General features: G+C 41.1%; 1 protein-coding gene across 1 annotated transcript in view; it reads right to left on the reverse strand.

The window, feature by feature from the left end:
• The window catches only part of Rtf2 (replication termination factor 2), a 46095-nt gene extending 30699 nt beyond the window's left edge, over positions 1-15396 (reverse strand). The window contains exons 1-5 of the mRNA XM_026406777.2: positions 15252-15396; positions 9090-9184; positions 8326-8419; positions 5671-5810; positions 2409-2487 (exon numbers count right to left, since the gene is read on the reverse strand). Coding sequence (XP_026262562.1) covers positions 2409-2487; positions 5671-5810; positions 8326-8419; positions 9090-9184; positions 15252-15320 — 477 coding nt within the window. The 5' untranslated portion in view covers positions 15321-15396. The remainder of the gene's footprint in view (positions 1-2408; positions 2488-5670; positions 5811-8325; positions 8420-9089; positions 9185-15251) is intronic.
• Between the last annotated feature and the right edge of the window lie 2186 nt (positions 15397-17582).

The following is a 17582-nucleotide window of genomic DNA, read 5'->3' on the forward strand; positions in this document are numbered from 1 at the left end:
GCGAGGGGCTGAGGCAGGAGGATTGCAAGTTCAAGGCTAACCTAGCACTTAGCCCGAGCAATGTAGTAAGACCCTGTCTTAAAAAATAAAAAGGGTCAAGCACCCTTCCGTTAAGCCCCTAGTGGTCCGCCTGCCAAAAAGCAGAGAAAACACATGCCCTAAATACCCTTGAGGCTCCTGACATTGTTCTAATGTCAGTGACTTCTCTACATTTCAGACATTATCTAAAAAATGAAAACACTTGTCTTGGTTCCTGACACTGTGGCTTTATTTCCCTTCAGTGACATCTGCATGATTTGCTGCAGCTCCAGAAGATGTGTCATTGCTCTTCCCCTCTGCAGAGTTTGGCAGAAATGGCTCTGAGCTTAAGCCTACTCTTTCTGAGGCAGTAAGCAAATATTAAGATAGGTAATAAAAAATACTGTGACCAAGGAGACTTTCTTCCTTCACCCAAGCAGGTCTGCAGAAGTGCTGCCAAATTATCAGCATCTCACTCAGTGATGTCCTGCAGAGATAAAGTTTGACACCCTGTCTGTGGATCACCTCAAAGCAACACCTTTATGTCTAGCAATCATGATCTCCTTGGAGAGTTGGTCCCATGACATGCACACTTTTCCTTCCAGGCCCAGAACAAATGCTTACCCATTCATGTAGCCACTTCCCACCAGAGCACCGCCATAAGAAAGTGCTCTGGCCCCTGAACATCAAAAACACCTTCACCATGTTGGAATTTGGCCTCAAAGAATAAAATGGAACAAGATAGTTCATGTAAATTATGACTCCTGTAGGACTGCAGCCTCCCTGAGCACAGGGCCTGTCATCTAAATCTTGTTTTCCCTTGCAACACTAGTAATATTGTCTTCCAAAAGGAGACACTATAAATACTGCCAATTAAACTACATAATCAATTCTTTTTTTAAAAAAAAAAAGCTTAATAAGAGTTTCCAAATTCTATGAAGACTTCATTTATAGTCACCCCAAATGCCCTCCACTGACTTCTGCACCACCAATTACCTTTTACCTGCCTGAGCTCTATAAATGAATCACCAAAGATGTCCTCTTCCATGTCCAGCTTCTTTAGTAGAGGGAATAACTTTAAATCTAAAGTATATCTGGGTTAAAGCTGCCCTCTAGCTTTTCAATGACCTTAGAATAAAATCCATAAACACAATGTGGTCCCCTGGCCCTGTATAAGTGACCCCTCTTAACCTTCCAATCTCACATACTTCTCCTCTTCTGCCCTCCACCCTGGCCACACTTTCTGTCCCCTGAACTAGCAAAGTCCCCTGTCACTCTGAGCTAACATGCTATTCCTGCTGCCCAAGAGGTTGCTTTCAAATGTGCATGGCTGACTCCTCTTTCCCTCTAGTTTTGGTCAAACCTCCAGAGATGCCTTCTTGACCTCCACTAGTGCAGTCTCTCCCCGTCACTGCCTTGAGTGCTTCTTTCCAAGCATCCATCACAGCCCATACAGTCTTGCTCCTTTATTGAGTGTCTATCTCTCCAGCTGGCGTGGGATGCCCAAGGGCAGGACCCTCAAGGATTTTTTCTTCCAGGAATATGCCACCAATAGGTACCTAGGGCATGGCTGCCCCCATGACAAGTGCTTCATGAAAGCTACTGGCTGAGAATCATCCACAACATGGGGAAATAATACGGGTCTAATGAAATCCAGTTAATACAGGTGTACAGTCAGAAGCTGCTGGCATCCATGACACCAAACTAAATGCCAGGCTTTCCAAGGCCAGAAGAACATCAAAGACATGAGGGTTTGGGGCTTTGGTAACACAACTCTACAGAAGCAACATCATTAGTATTTGCTTTGTGTGATCTGAGAAGGCTAGCTGTCACACCAAGGCATTTGCTCATTCATGTGAGTGTTTGTGGCCCTAGAGGGAACAAACCCCGGAGATCAGAAAATGAACCCATTTTGTTCCCACCTTCAAAAATTCATGGTCCAAAACCACACACATAAATACACATTGCATCATGATGAGGCCAGTGGAGTAACACAGTACCAAGGAAAGTGGAAAGAGGACTAGCAACAAAGATTCACCACAGAAGTAAGAACTGAATCCAAGGCTCAGGGGGAGCAGGGCCTCTCCAGGCTGGCAGGTCAGAGTAGAGGGAATGTAGGCCCACGAAAGAGTGGCACATCCAGGAACAGCCCAGAGCTGACCTGGACAGGCTGGTTACATCAAGTCACAAGAAGCTGGTGAGTCTGTACTTTCACCAAAAAAAAAAAAAAAAAAAAAGAGACACAGCAGAGTTTTAAGAAGAGAAGCAACTTATCAGATCTGTTTCAGAAAGAATTTAAGGATCCATAAATGACAAGCAGAGGGAGGGACTTCAACCATCTGATTTCCTCAGCTACCGAAGGGAGTAAGTAGAATATGGCAAGAACTCACTGTGTGGCAAACTTCTGCTTTTATCTCTTTCAAGGCACGTTCGGAAAACACACAACCACAGCATCGAAGAAAGCAAAACCTAGAGAAAGAGTCCAACATGGAGAATAGCTTAGACAAGAACTAAAAATTAGTGATTACATTATCAATTAGCATTTTTCATTTACACAACGACAAGAATCACAAAGATAAATTTATCCTATTAAAAAAAGTATGTCCAAAATTTTTTAAAAAATTGAAACTAAAACCATAAACACATTAAAAGACAGAATAGGCACTAAGGGAGAAGTTGTTTTAAATATATATGAGGTTCAGAGCTTATTTTATTACTATTTGAAGGGATCTTAATGAGCAATAAAAGTACAAAAGAAAAATGAGAAAAGGGCATTAACACAAAAAAGAAATATTAAATTCACAAAAGAAATATTAAGAAAAGAACATGAAAAAATGGTTAACCTCAAATGTTAAGGAAACACATTTCAAATTCACAATATGTAATATTATCAGGCAATGGTTAACGAATTAAAGGCTATCCAGTGGAAACCATCTGAGGACACAGGTACATTTGTTGGTAGGTGTGCACAACTTTTCAGGAAGATAATTTGGTCATAGCAACTAAAGAATCACTTTAAAAATTTCTCCCAGGGGCTGGGGATGTGGCTCAAGCGGTGGCGCGCTCGCCTGGCATGCGTGCGGCCCGGGTTCGATCCTCAGCACCACATACCAACAAAGATGTTGTGTCTGCCGAGAACTAAAAAATAAATATTAAAAATTCTCTCTCTCTCTCTCTCCTCTCTCACTCTCTCTTTAAAAAAAAAAAAAAAAAAAAAAAATTTCTCCCAGGGCTGGGGTGTAGCTCCATGGTAGAGCACTCACTTAGAACATGCAAAGGCACTGGGTTCAACTCCCAGCACCGTGAAGAAAGGGAAGAATAAAGAAATGTGATTGTATAGAAACATGCCCCAAGTACACAAACGTTGAAACGTATTTGGGTCACACAGTGAAGTACGATACTGTCTGTAACAAAGAAGAGAAGAAAACCACTCCAGTGCTCATCAGTGGGGAATGAATAGTTAAATTAAGGATGAATACCCACAGAACTATTAAGAGTAAGGCAAACTGGTATTCCAGGCCATGAAACATGTTCAGATCAGACAGGGAAGTGGAAAAAGAAGAGATTACAAAATATGCATAACAGGACCCCATGATCATGTGGAAGAATCCGTGTTTACTCACAGGGATGTTTGAAGAGGAGTAGAGAAGTGGGATGTGGGTGTGATGTGAAGGAGGGGACAGTAAATGCCAGACAACTTACAACACAACCTCTAAAGGTAGGACTGGAGGAGCAGAAAGCACTTCCACACTTTACTTTACACAGCCCCTTACAAATGCACAATAGAAATTTTCACCAATATCCCAGGGATTGTAGCAGAAGTAGACCACCCTGACAAAAATCTAATAAACAAAATAGCAGTAAATTAATTAAATGTTATTTAGGATGAAAAAAAAATCTTATGGATGATTATCAATTATTACATATTAGGAAATTACTTTTCTTTAAACAAAGATCCAGTGTTTTACTATACTAGAAATTTATTTCTATTTCTCTGCATATTTAAGTCTTTATATAATCTTTATTACGTACATCAATTCATCAAAAAATTTTCTAGTGCAGAGGCTCTATTAATCAGGACAAAAGCCAAAGCAGGCACAACTCAAGTAACTTAGAAGAGAAAAAGGAGAAGAGATTAATCAGCAGAAGAAAAGGGAAGGAACCAGGGGAGCCACAGTCACAGCCACAGGCTACAGGTAGCTCCCACTCAAAGCCCTGCCACTGAGCTTTGTCTTCTGGCAAGTTCCTCTTCAGGGCTGAACTACGGTTTTCTTAAAAAGAAGTGGGAAATCAGACATAAAAGGTCATAATATTTTATGATTCTATGTGTATGAAATAACCAGAACAGACAGGTAAATATATTGAGACAGAAAGCAGAGTGGTAGCTGCTGGGGGCAGAGAGTGGCTGCTCAGCAGGTATGGATTTTTTTCCGAGGGTGACAGAAAATATTTTGGAATTAGATAGAGGTAGTGACTGCATGACAGTGTGAATGTATTAAATGACACCACGTGTGTACTTTATTTTCTTTTATTTTTATGTTTTTTTAATGTGGTGCTGGGGATTCAACCCAATGCCTCATGCATGCTAGGCAAGTGATATACCACTAAGCCACAATCCCAGCACATGTATACTTTAAAGTGGTCAATTTTATGGTATGTGGCTTTCACTTCAGTGTATGTACATATGTACATGCATATATAAAAAATACATGAAAGTGGGAAAAGATTAAGAAAATGAGTCAGGATCCCCAGAATATTTCTGTTTGTTCCAATCAGTGAGGTTCAAGACAGACACTAAATGGTTTAAATTCAGATTATTGGAAGAAGATAATCTTCAAAAGTAACGGTTCCTTGGGCCTTATGTGTTACTTCTCTCCAGGTCCACAAAGCTCTGGGCCATCCAGAGCATGGAGGTCAGTCTCTCTGGCACATTCAGCACACTGCCTGGCACATGGGAAGTGGCCCTGATGTGTTTGTTATATGAATGAACATACCGTGCCAGGACGCCTGAGAGTAAAGGCAGCTGCTCATGGGAACAAAGTTTTTACTTAACTAAGATGCTTTTCCCTTTCCTAAATGAAAACAGGCAAAAATGCTACCTTTCAAATATGTCATGTAGAGATAGAAGATTCCAGAGGGCAGTCTGGACTACCTGTTATCAAAGATACTTCTACATGGTGGGAAAGGGGCTTAATGATTCTGCTTATGAGACATCTTATACAAAGACACCTATTAGCCCATTCAACGTTTCTATTTTTAAATGAGGAAAATGTATAGTTCGCTTTATATTTGTTATATAAATCTCAATCCCAAGATTTCTGAGGCTCAAGTCAGAGGATGTGTTAGCTATAAGTTAGTGTTACCAGCTGGGCCTTCAGTCTCGTAACAATGTTTGCCACTGCATACATTTAGTAACATTGAGGAATAGGGGTTGTTTCAAGGGAAACTTGCCCCTTCTGTCCCTTAGGAAAAGATAACCAAATAGCCAAACTCTAGTCTTATGTTCCAAGAGAATTACTCCAGTTCCACTTTACTTTAGTTTTCCTCTATCAAGAGCAGAGAGCCACAGACAGCACAGCTAAGCAGACGTGGTCAGAGAAGATGGCTGGAAAGGAGAGAGCCAGGTCCACCATTGGGCCAGCCCCCACTCACCTGTGTCGGCCGTTCATCTCCAGGCCCACCACGGGGCAGATGAAACGTGCTCGCTGGAGGTCATCATGCCTGTCGCCTTTCGTGTTTCCTCTGTCTCCTCCCCAGGCAGGATTATCAGAAAGCTTTAGTTCTGTCACGTTCTGAGAAAAGTCATTAACATTCTAAGAATTCATTTGGTAAATGGATCATTCTTTGCCTTAAAACCCCCCTAAATTAACAGAGAAACTGTTATTCTCGTCCCTCCCAAGCCAAACCTCTTTTCCATAGATGCTTCCTTTGACCACCAAGAAACACAGATACAATATTAAATCATAAACTGTACAGAAAACAGGATTTTAAAAATTCACAGACTACCAAGTATAGATGCTCCATTTATTATGGGGTCATGTCCTGGTGAACTCAGGGTAAGGGGAAAACGCACTGAACACACCTGCCCTAAACAGCGCCATAGCTAAGCAACACAGAGCATTAGAGCACTGGCTGTTCACCATCATGGGCACAGGGCAGATGGGGAGCTGCTCCATGCCTCTGGCCAGTACCACTAGGGATAGCGCATACCTATTGCTAGCCTGGGAAAAGACCAGAAGTCAAAATGCCAAGCAGAATTTCCACTGAATGTCTATTATCTGCACCAATATAAAGTCAAAAAATCATAAGTCAAATCATCCTAACTAAAAAACCATCTGTAAATTTGTTGAGTAATTTCTATTTTGTAAGTATTTAAGAAAAAGGATCTTCTCAATCCAAAAATTACTGCACAGAAGACTGAGGGTGTATCTTAGGGGTAGAGCACTTGCCTCACATGCATAAGGCCCTAAATTTAATCCTCAGCACTCAAAGGAACGGAGGGAGGGAGGGAGGAAGAAATTACTGCACTTTAATAAGGAATACTTCTCTTCCCGCTGAGTCTGCTCCATATTACTGACCATCCATATTTATATAATGATTGAAGAGACAATAAAATCTGTGGGCCAACACCTAGTGAGTCTAAGACAGAATACTGCCATACTGTATTTCAACACACCAATATCGGGCTTTTCAGAATGCAGCTTGATAGGTGGTTTGATGCCACGGCTTCACTACAGCATTCAAGGCATTTCTTCCTCTTTTGATTTTAACACTCTGAGGAGCAGCTGAGTGCCTCAGAAGGAAAGCCACTGCTCATCTTCCTGGGCAAGAGCTGCTCAGAGTATTTGTGGGCTGCAGTGACAATCTTGTTTATCTGCATTATTTCACTTGAATTCTTTTTCTTTTCTGCTCTGATTTCTCTAAGAAATCAGAGTGGGGCTGGGGATGTGGCTCAAGCGGTAGCGTGCTCGCCTGGCATGCGTGCGGCCCGGGTTCGATCCTCAGCACCACATACAAAGATATTGTGTGTCGGCCAAAAACTAAAAAATAAATAAATATTAAAAAATTAAAAAAAAAAAAAGAAATCAGAGTGTATGTAAGAATGTGTGTTTTTACATTAAAGGTTCAGCTATATATAAAACTAAACATTGTGTTTTTAAGTATAGAATTATATGAATTAATTTCAATAATAACTGAATTTTTGAGGCAACATAATTTGTGATACCATGGGGTTTTCAGAAATTAATTCTCTTCCCAAAGTAGAAGAGTAATTAAAATCAGCACAGCCATTTCTATAGCACTACTATTAGCTACATTTCGGAATTATTAATCTGCCTAAAGTGAGCATATCCTCTAATCACTCTGAGAATTCAAATGAAAAGCTTAGTATCATAATAAAAAGTAAAAAGAAAAATCCTAAAGTCAGACTGGGAGTCAGGGGAAGGAGTTCTAGTTTAAGCATCTTACAGACTAGCCATGTGAACTAAAGGAAGTCTTTTTGAGATGAGGGGTATAATAAATTCTTAATTATCTGATTTCCTCTATAGACCAGATTTGAATGATTCTGTCCTTTCAACAAATTCCTTTACTAAAAAACTTGTTTTTCCACTATAATGGAAGAATTTTAACTTGCCAATCAGAACTTCTAATATATAGCTGAACCTTTAATATAAAAACACACAGACTTTGAAAATTTTGTCATTGTATGAAAGTAGATTCCAAATTTAAAATTCAAGTCGCTGGGGCTGGGGCTGTAGCTTAGTGGTAGAGTGCCTCCCGTGCACATGTGAGGCACTGGGTTTGATCCTCAGAACCATATAAAAATAAATAAGGATACTGTGTCCAACTACAACTAAAAAAAAATTTAAAAATTTATAATAATAATAATAATAAAAAAATTCAAGTCATTGAGTCCTTTTTTTTCTCAGTGCTGAGAATCAAACCCAAGGCTTCATGCATGTTATCAAGGGCTCTGCTTCTGAACTATATCCCTAGCCCTCAAATACCTGAATCTCAATTACAAAAATAATGCTTCCCAACAAGTTTATAAGACATTAAGAATTTTCAAAGGACTTTCATGCACATGAAAGCACAACAGATTTCTAAGACAGAAAGTACATGGCGGGGGGGGGGGGGGGACGGGACTCCAGACTTGAGATTTACAAGACCTCCCAAGAACAGCCATATTGTATGGTGGGTTGTGACTACAATCTCAAATTTCTAAATTTACTTTCATGTACATGAATTCCATAAAATAAACCTCGTTACACTGAGACCCCAGGAGCACTCCAGAGTCACTCTTCTTACCTTAATGCTTTTAATGTGAGATGCTGCCTTCCCAAGAGCCTTTTCAGCAGATTTGTCCAAAAGAAACTCAATGACGGCATCTTTGTTATAAAGTCTGCAAGAATAAGAACTAGTCAAACTATGAGGGCAATAATCAACTTTCAAGAAAACAACAAAAGAAGAACAAATTTAGTGCAACCCCAAATGCATTACATTTGATAAAGGAAATGCTCTGCATTACCAAAAAGTATATTGTATACTTCACCATGTTTCAACTACTATCAGAGTTTAAAAAGAAACACAAGTCAAGGACGGCAAACTGGCATTCTTAAGGGTTGAATATAACCCAAACAAGAATTACAGAAATTGTGAGATTTAGTATAAAAGTACATATTTTCAACTTCAAAAATAAAAATCAGAAGCTTACAATGACTAGACCCATGTTCTCGAACTATAAAAATTGGCTAGAACTGAGTTGCAGCTCCTCCTTTATAGGATATGATCTCTCCAGTTTTCCCCATTCTCTACCTCACAAGGCTCCTTTGGGCTTTCTGTTTATGATTTAGCATAATTATAACTTGGTCCTTCAGTTTTTAAATCATGGGTTGAATATATCATATTGATTAGGAGATTGCAGAATTATGTTCAGCAACAGGGAATGATAACCTATGCCTCATAAGTTTGCTTGGGTTAATTCCTATTTCATTATTTGAGAATATTTATATAATGAAGTGTTCCTCAAAATCATTGAATAAACTCATCTTGATGAAGCAAAGAAACCATACCTGCCAAGTTCACAGGCAACTACTGGTCGTTTCAGTATCTCCTGACTTAGAGTACAATAGTTCCACTGGGCCACTAATTCAGCATCTTTGTCAACCTGGCAAAAGAAAACAGAAACCCTCCGAGTTAACATCACCTCTAAAAGTCACAGGAGAGATGGTTCCACATATGAAAGTTCATTTAATAATGCCACACTATGTTCTCATTTTTAAATCAAAGATAATGATTTTTTTAAATTAAAGAACATGAAATGGGACTTTAAAAGTCCTAACACTATGTCAAATAAAGGTCCATCTAAACATGATACACGAAAGTTTACATCACATCATTATACTGTTTATGCAAGTAAAAAATATTAATATTTGCATCTCAATAGTACACTGAAAAGACCATGTGGAAAAAACCAACCAGGTCAGATAAATTTCTACAATTGGAAAGACTCCAAAGCAGTAGCAGAATTTAGAGACTATAAACTGAGAATACAGGCATTTTTTTAAAAAAAAGGTTCAGTACAAAGACTATGTAATTTTTTACATAATCACCAGTTGAACAAAACAAGTATTTTTTGCTTATTCGTCTATTTATCCACTGCTATGGTTTGAATGTCTCCATCAGAATTCATGTTGAATCCCCAGCAATCAGGAAAACGCAAATTAAAAACTCCACTGAGATTTCATCTCACTCCATTTAGAATGGCATTTATCAAAAATACAAATAATAAATACTGGTACGGATGTGTGGGAAAAGGAACACTTATACATTGTTGGTAGGACTGCAAATTGTAGAGCCACTATGGAAACCAGTATGGAGATGCCTCAAAAGACTAGGAATGGGACCATCATATGACCCTGCTATACAATTCCTCAGTATTTATCCAAAAGAACTACAGTCAATATACTACAGTGATAGTCGCCTACCTATGTTTAAAGGAGCACAATTCACAATAGCCAATTATGGAATCAGCCTCTGCGTCCAACAGCAGATAAAAGGATAAAGAAAATGTGGCATATATACATGAAGTTTTATGCAGCCATAAGAATGAAATTATGTCTTATGCAGGAAAATGGATTTAGCCAGAGAATATCTAGTTAAGTGAAATAAGCCAGACTCAGAAAGTCAAGGGTTGTAAGTTTTCTCTCATACATAGAAGGGGGGGGGGATATTTCATGAAAACAGAAGGGAAGGTGGCTAGGGTATGGCTCAATGGTAAAGTGCTTGCCTCCCACATGTGAGGCACTGGGTTCGATCCTCTGCACTGCATAAAAGTAAATAAACAAAATAAAGACACTGCGTCCAAGTATAACTAAAAATATTTTTAAAAAACCCAGAATGGAAAACAGTGGAACAGAGAATGGGGATTGGAGAAGGAAAGAAGAGAAGGAAAAGAGAGGTACTGAGCAAGGAAAGTGACCAAATTATGATATGTGCATGTATGTATATATTCCAATAAATCCCACTATTCTGAATAAATTATAAAGCACTAATAAAATCACACACACACACACACACACACACACACACGTTTAAATTATAATCCCCATTGAAAGGTATTAAGAGGTGGAACCAGGTGGGATCTTTTCAGAAGTGATTAGGTCATGAAGACTCTGCCCTAGTGAATATATTTTAATCCATTCATGGATGAATGATGGGTTAGTAAGTTATTTTGAGAGTGGATCTATTATAAAGACCCGTTTTGGCTCTGTCTCTTGTATTATCCCTCTTGGCACATAGTGCCCTGGGCTATGGGGAGCCACATTGAGTGACCATGCCTTTAGTCCTGATGTACCACGCGGATCCGAAAGATCATCGTAGTCTGGCACAGTAGTGCCATGACTCATGACTTGGTCTCCCCCACCCCTCAGATAGCAAGGAGGTTCTTTTTGAGAGGCATGCCCCTAGGGTTGAGTTACACTCACCTGTTTCCTTTGTAATCCTACCCTTTTGTCCTGTTCAGGATAGAATGTTCCATGGAAACTCTCTTTGTGTGTCCCCTTCTCCTGCTCTGCTGTTGGACATGGCCTTTCTAGATGTCAGTCAACCGGCTGACAGCAGACATCATGAAGCTAGACTCAACCCCCTGAAACCTGACCCCTTGCCTCATTTGAATGGCTTCTCCCCAATAAAAGGGTTCAGCTCTCTCTGTTCCACCCCCCCCCAAACACACACAGACTCCTAAGGTCAGAGGAGTCTGCACAGGACCCAAAGAAAAAGGTATTTCTGTGTGTTGTGTGGTTATTTCATGCAGCCCAGTTCACTTGGAGTGACCTTGAGTGTTTAGTTGTGGAATACAACACTGGGCCACCTCAGGACTCTGCTAAGAGTACCCATGAGCAAGAAGGAGACTTACCAGATGCAGCCACTTGACAACTGGACTTCCCACCTCCAAGAAATACAAAAAGTAATTCTTTTATAAATTACTCAATCTTGAGAGTATTCTGTTATAACAACAGAAAATGGAGTAAAACATCCATGATCTGAAAACTGAGATATAAAGCCCTCCATAGCCCTCAAACTACATTTTTACCTCTATGACATTCTAAGGCCCACTTGTCCTTACTCCTACAACAGCAAACTGAAATATTGTAACAGAACGACATGATTTAGAGACGACAGAGAAAGAAAAAAATCCCCTGGAATTAATTTTTAAAATTTACAGCAGCTACTGCCTAAGTGCCTTGTATTCCAGGCACTGTGCTAAGCAGTTGCCATGACAAGCCCTTTAATCCTCACAAAAGGACTACAAGTTAGTATTTTCCCCACTGGAGATAAGGAAACCAAGGCACCAAGTTAGGTGACATGTTCAAGGTCATGCAGCAAATGAAGAAACCAGGATAATAACCCAGACCAACTGGCTCTAGATACCACTTTTTTTTTTTCCTCTTTGTACCAGAGATTGAACTCAAGGCCACTCAACCACTGAGCCACCTCCCCAGCCCTATTTTGTATTTTATTTAGAGACAGGGTCTCATTGAGTTGCTTAGTGCCTCGATTTTGCTGAGGCTGGCTTTAAATTCATGATTCTTTGGTCTCAGCCTCCCGATCAGATCTGCTGGGATCACAGGGCTGCGCCATTGTGCCAGCCCCCATTTTTTTTTTTTTTTGAGATGGGGTCTCACCAATTTGCCCAGGCTGGCCTTGAATGCCTGGGATCAGGAGATCGTCTTTCTTCCACCTCCCAAGTAGTTGGGACTACAGCCATGTATCACCGCACCCATAAACACCATGTTCTTAATTACCACTCTATTATTTAAAACAAAAACTATCGTAATTGTTCTTCTATTCATTCCTCAGATTCAAGAGCCACAGATCTGGCAGCTTAAATAGTTTTTTTTTTTTAAATCAATATTCATACTGGAAAATCCCAAAGAGAGAGATCTGCATAATGAAGTAGATCTACATTTTTCAGATTCAAAAAGCCATGTTCAGCAAGCCCGGGATCCACCATCTGGATCCCCTACCCGCTTCAGCCACAGTCCTTTACTGATTCAAAAAACATTTTGGAAAGTTGGGAACAGGGAGAAAAATGATAAATTACTCCTTCTCCAGGGACTTAAAAAATTGGTCCCTCCCTCCAAATTGCTGAAAAATGTTTTTCCAAAGCCTCTTTTCTTTTTAGGGCAAGGTCCCAAATTAGAGCAATGTTTTGGACCAGATCAAACACACCACAAGTAATAAATCAGCACACATCGGTGTAAAATGACCAACTGTTTTCTTTTATATTTTCATTCACAATACTCAATACTTCCAGAGGTTCTAGTATCAAATGTGTGAGGTTTCCTTCACTCCAACTGATTCCTCTACCCTGCTTGGGTGGCCTACCATTCAACTCAAGTCTGACAGTGTCTACCTGAATCTAGCCTCAGATTCCACAGGTTAATAGCTCAGTCCCACAAGACCGCCCTTCTCACTTTAGATGCTAATCACAAGTCCACGTTGTTACCTATGCTTCTGACCAACTGTTGTAAATCTGAGGTTACTCTACCCCACTCAGTTCTGATAACCTGTGGAGGCTCAGAGAACCTAGGAAGACAGTTTTATTAGAAAGATGCATCAGAGGATACAAATGATCAGCCAGATAAAGAGGTACAGAGGGTGAGGTGTGAAAAGGTCTCAAGCCAGGAGCTGTTCCTATGGATATGTTCAGCAACCTAGAAGCTCTCCAAACTCATTTCAGAGTTTTTCTTTTTCTTTTTTCTTTTATTTTTTTTTATGGAGACTTCATCACATAGGCAAAGCCTGTTACTAACTTAATCTCCAGCCTCTCTCTTTCCTGGAGTATGTGGGGCAGAGCTATGTGAAAGTTACAAGTTTCCAATCATAGCTTGGTCTTTCTGCTGACCAATCCCAAACCAGAAGCTCATCAAGTTACCATACAAGTGACACTCCCATTACCCAGGAAAATTTAGAGCTCTGTGTCAGGAACCAGGGAAGCATCCATGTATGTATTTCTTATTACTTCACAGTATGGATTTGAAATGTAAGCTCCATAAGGGGTGGACTGACTTGTTCTCTGCTGTATCCATCCCAAGAGCTTAGAACAGTATATATGGCAAATATTTATTGCATCAGTGGGGATAATAGAAATTATTCTGCCTGAGCATTCCTGTTGTTTCAGATCACCCTTTCTTCTTTCTTACCCACCGAAATGTGTTTTTTGTAAAGCCTCTGATTAACCTCCTCCTCTTTGCTTCTGGGCACATGAAAACAAAAGTGAACTGAATTTTTTTTTTTTTTTGGAGGAAGCAGCAAATCTCCCATGAGTGTTATACACAGCATCAGCCCACATACATGTAGGTATGATCAGAGGGCACACTTCATCCTCCTAGGTATTCACTCATTCTCACAGTCAACACTTCTTTATTGTCTGTTATGTGACAAACATGATACAGAGATAAAACATGCAAGGACCTGTCCAAATGGGAGAGAGAGACAATAAACAAGGAACTACAGTGACAAGTCCTAATAAAGAAAAGTAAAGCACTAGAGAAGGATAGAGAGTGGCTGGAAACTAAGATTACTTCAACTAGAAGACTGAGGTGACTGCTTAGCAAAGAACTGGATGAAGAAACAAATGATGTCATTACCTAGACAAGAAGCTTTCAGGGTAATGAAATAACCTGGGCTGAGGAAAAAAGCCCTGTGAAGCTGAAACAAAATGAAAAGGAACGGAGAGGGCCAATGAGGTAAAAAATAGGGGTCTGTTCACACAGTTTGATAGGATTTTATTCTGAACATGATGGGAACCACCAGTGTGTTTCAAATACCATATTGACATATGGGATTTATCTTTTAAAAAACTTCTCTGAATAAGAATATAAGGAGTCTACACATGTGCTAGGCACTGTAGTACACAATTTACATACCTTATGATATCAAAGAAAAGTCATTACTAATGCTAACTTTTGAAATCTTGAATAACTGAATGATAATCTTCGCTTCACTACCTACTAGTATGTGACTGTAATCACTTTCATTAACTTCCCAGGACTCAAACTCCCCATAATTAGCATGACAATTATTACACATAATTTGCTCCAATACTTGTGCAAATTAGATTATTTTTCACTCACTCAAGTATTCAAAATAGTAACTTACCAGAAACTCTTGTTAGTTCTAGAGGACAAATGGGTGCAGTCGCGGTCACAGTGTGGTGGGGAAGGACGTAAATCAATCACAGACACAGAATTCAGTGTGATAAAATAGTTTAAAAAGAGAAGGACTTGATATTATGGGGTAAGGGTACAGTTAGGGTAGATTTCCGAGGAAACAAAGTAAATGCATACAAAGCTCAATAAATAGTGGCTATTTGAATCATCGCTACTAACCGCAGATGGGATTGGAACCCTGATTCTGCCACTTAGCTCTGCACCTTTTTCCATTTGAGCCTCAACTGCCACGTCTAAAAACGGGGATGAAAGTACGTACTCGTTGGGCTGCTGTGAGAATCACGACACCGCATGTTGGCGTACTGCCCAGTGAATGGAAACAGCAAGCACTCAATAAGTGCTGCTTTCAATGCTGTTGTCAGTTCTGAATCCCCTAAACAGGGCACAGAAGCGCAGCTGGCGGTCTGGAACCCGCGGCTCCCCGTCAACCTCCTTTCGCTCCCAGGCCCTTCCGAGAGTCTCACCGCTCGCGGGCGCCTCCGGGCCCACATCGCTTACCTTCTCAACCTTCTTCGGCCCCTTGACCAGTTCATGCCGCTTGGGGATTGTACCCCCGTCGCAACCCATCGCAAGGCCGGAGTCAGCGCCAGCAGCCAAACACTGACGACGCCACTTCCTGGGTCTCTGACGAAATCGTCAATCACTTCCGGCGCGCCATGATGACGCACACTCCCGTCGTGACGCAGCGGGGCGGGGCGATGTGGATGGGGTGTGGCCGCCGAGCGGTGCTTGGGGAGCGGTTGCCAAGCGCCGGTTGCCGTGGAGAGCACCGCCGGCGGGCGGGGGGGGGGGAGCTGGGCGTGGTTCCGCGGCGCGCAGGGCCAAAGCGCGGAGGGGCCGCGGCGGGTCCTTTCCTCTTTACCCAATGGGGTTCCCTGTATTTCTGCTGCACAGTTGGCTGCGGGAGGGCGGCGAGGACGGTGACTCTGGCGTGCCACCCTAGCATGTGTGACCGCGAGCGCCTGGAGGACCGGGCTACCAAGGGCGCAAGGAGACGGACCTTTCGTTTCAGTTAACATTGGTGTTTTTAAAAGGAGGTGTCTTTGTTGAGCGACAGCTGTGACCTAGTTGCCTCCAGAAACTGTGATGTTACAGCAGATTCTGGGGAAGTACAACCCTTGAAGGCCTGGAACTTTCTGGCATTGCCATGTGTACCATATGTGGTATATGATGCAACTGAGCATACAGTGGATACATACATGCATTTCATTCGCAGTCTCCTAAAACCCAAGCTATTTTATTTATTTAACAAAAGCAGATATAATTGACAAACAATACCTCTATTCTTATAAACACGCAGGCGCGCACACACACCCTCCCCAAGAGACAGGCTCTATTATATTTGTATTGAGAACACAAATCCCTTACCAAACTTCTGCCAGAATCCATGATTGCTGTCACACTCTTGATCATTTGTTTATTCCTTAAATTATACATTACTGGAACGTGTGTCCACGGTCATAAGGCAGATCTCCATATTGGAATTTACCATGTTGACCTTAACGAAATGCAAAAATGTTGTAAATAGTCCCCACTTTGCAACAGGTCTCCAGAAAATATGTGGATGTAAAAACTTCGGGGTCTGTAGGCTTTGGGTATCTGTTACTGTAGTGAATGAGAATTAAAAGAAAAACGCTTTCATCAGTTGGTGTCTCGTTGATTTATGACATATTTAGTGGCAATCTGCATGAGAACAAGGACTTTGTGTTATTCCCATCTGTACCCCAGTGACTAGAAGGGTAATTGGCATACTCAAGATATATTTCCTCAATAAACAAACAAAAAATTGTACAGATTCATTCCAGAGGGGTTTGGGTAGACTCTAAAACTGAGAAATATAAAACTCTGGGCTCATGAGTTCTATCCAAATCCTTGCACTGAAAGACTTGAGCATCATCTAGCATGGCTCCCAGCAGCATCAAGCTATGTCCCCAGGATGACCCCAGCTTCCATTGCAGGGCTGGCTGGAGAAAGCGCCACAATACCATGTCAGCCACACATCAGTAAAGCTCAGGCAGCTGGAGCTCTTTCTTCCTCCTTGGTTTCCTCTTTTAGAATATGGGTCTCTAGGCAACCTTGTTTTTTACACACATCTAAAATTTGTGTGGTTTAGTGTCATCAGTAGCAACAATTTTCCGCTGAGAGTTGGCTGCCATGTCAGGCACGTGACTTGAGCCTCCCAGTCACACCAGGAAGCAGGTGTGATTATTGTCAGCCTCCTCTTCCTCTGCCTTTGTTGAAAGAACCAACAGAGGGAATTTCCTTACAAGGATCCCTGGATCCTGTCAAGCTGTGGATTTCAAGCAAAGGAAAGAATGAAATCATGTTGGAGAAAAATCATCATCCTCTAGTAACACTGGTGTCCCACCAACCCCCCTTCCAAAAGTATAGACTGAGTTTTATTTAGGAAAGTAGAGACACATTCAGTGTGTGTGTGTGTCGGGGGGGACAATCTCAAAAGAGAGATGAGATGCCCTAGGGGTAAAGCAAGGAATACATGCTCAAGGGAGAATACAGGCCATCTCTACAGGGACAGACAGCAAGCAACCCAGTGGAGTGGTGTTAGTATTTATAACCATGCAGTTTTAGGGGCTGGACTAGAGGAGAAGGCAGGACAGCGCTGCACAATTTTGCACCAATTTTCTCTTTTCTTGCGCATTCCCCTTGTTTCACCAGAAGGTGGACAAGGGTATGTTGCTCAAGATTTACAGCTGTACTTTCTGCATCTCAATAGCTTGTGGAAATTTCCTTTAAAAGTCAGTGTATCTATTTCTTTATCCTAAACCCCTGTGTCAACCCCCACTGCAGAGACTTTTCCTTAACCTTAAG

Source organism: Urocitellus parryii, chromosome 6, assembly GCF_045843805.1.
Source record: "Urocitellus parryii isolate mUroPar1 chromosome 6, mUroPar1.hap1, whole genome shotgun sequence".
Taxonomy (NCBI): Eukaryota; Metazoa; Chordata; class Mammalia; order Rodentia; family Sciuridae; genus Urocitellus; species Urocitellus parryii.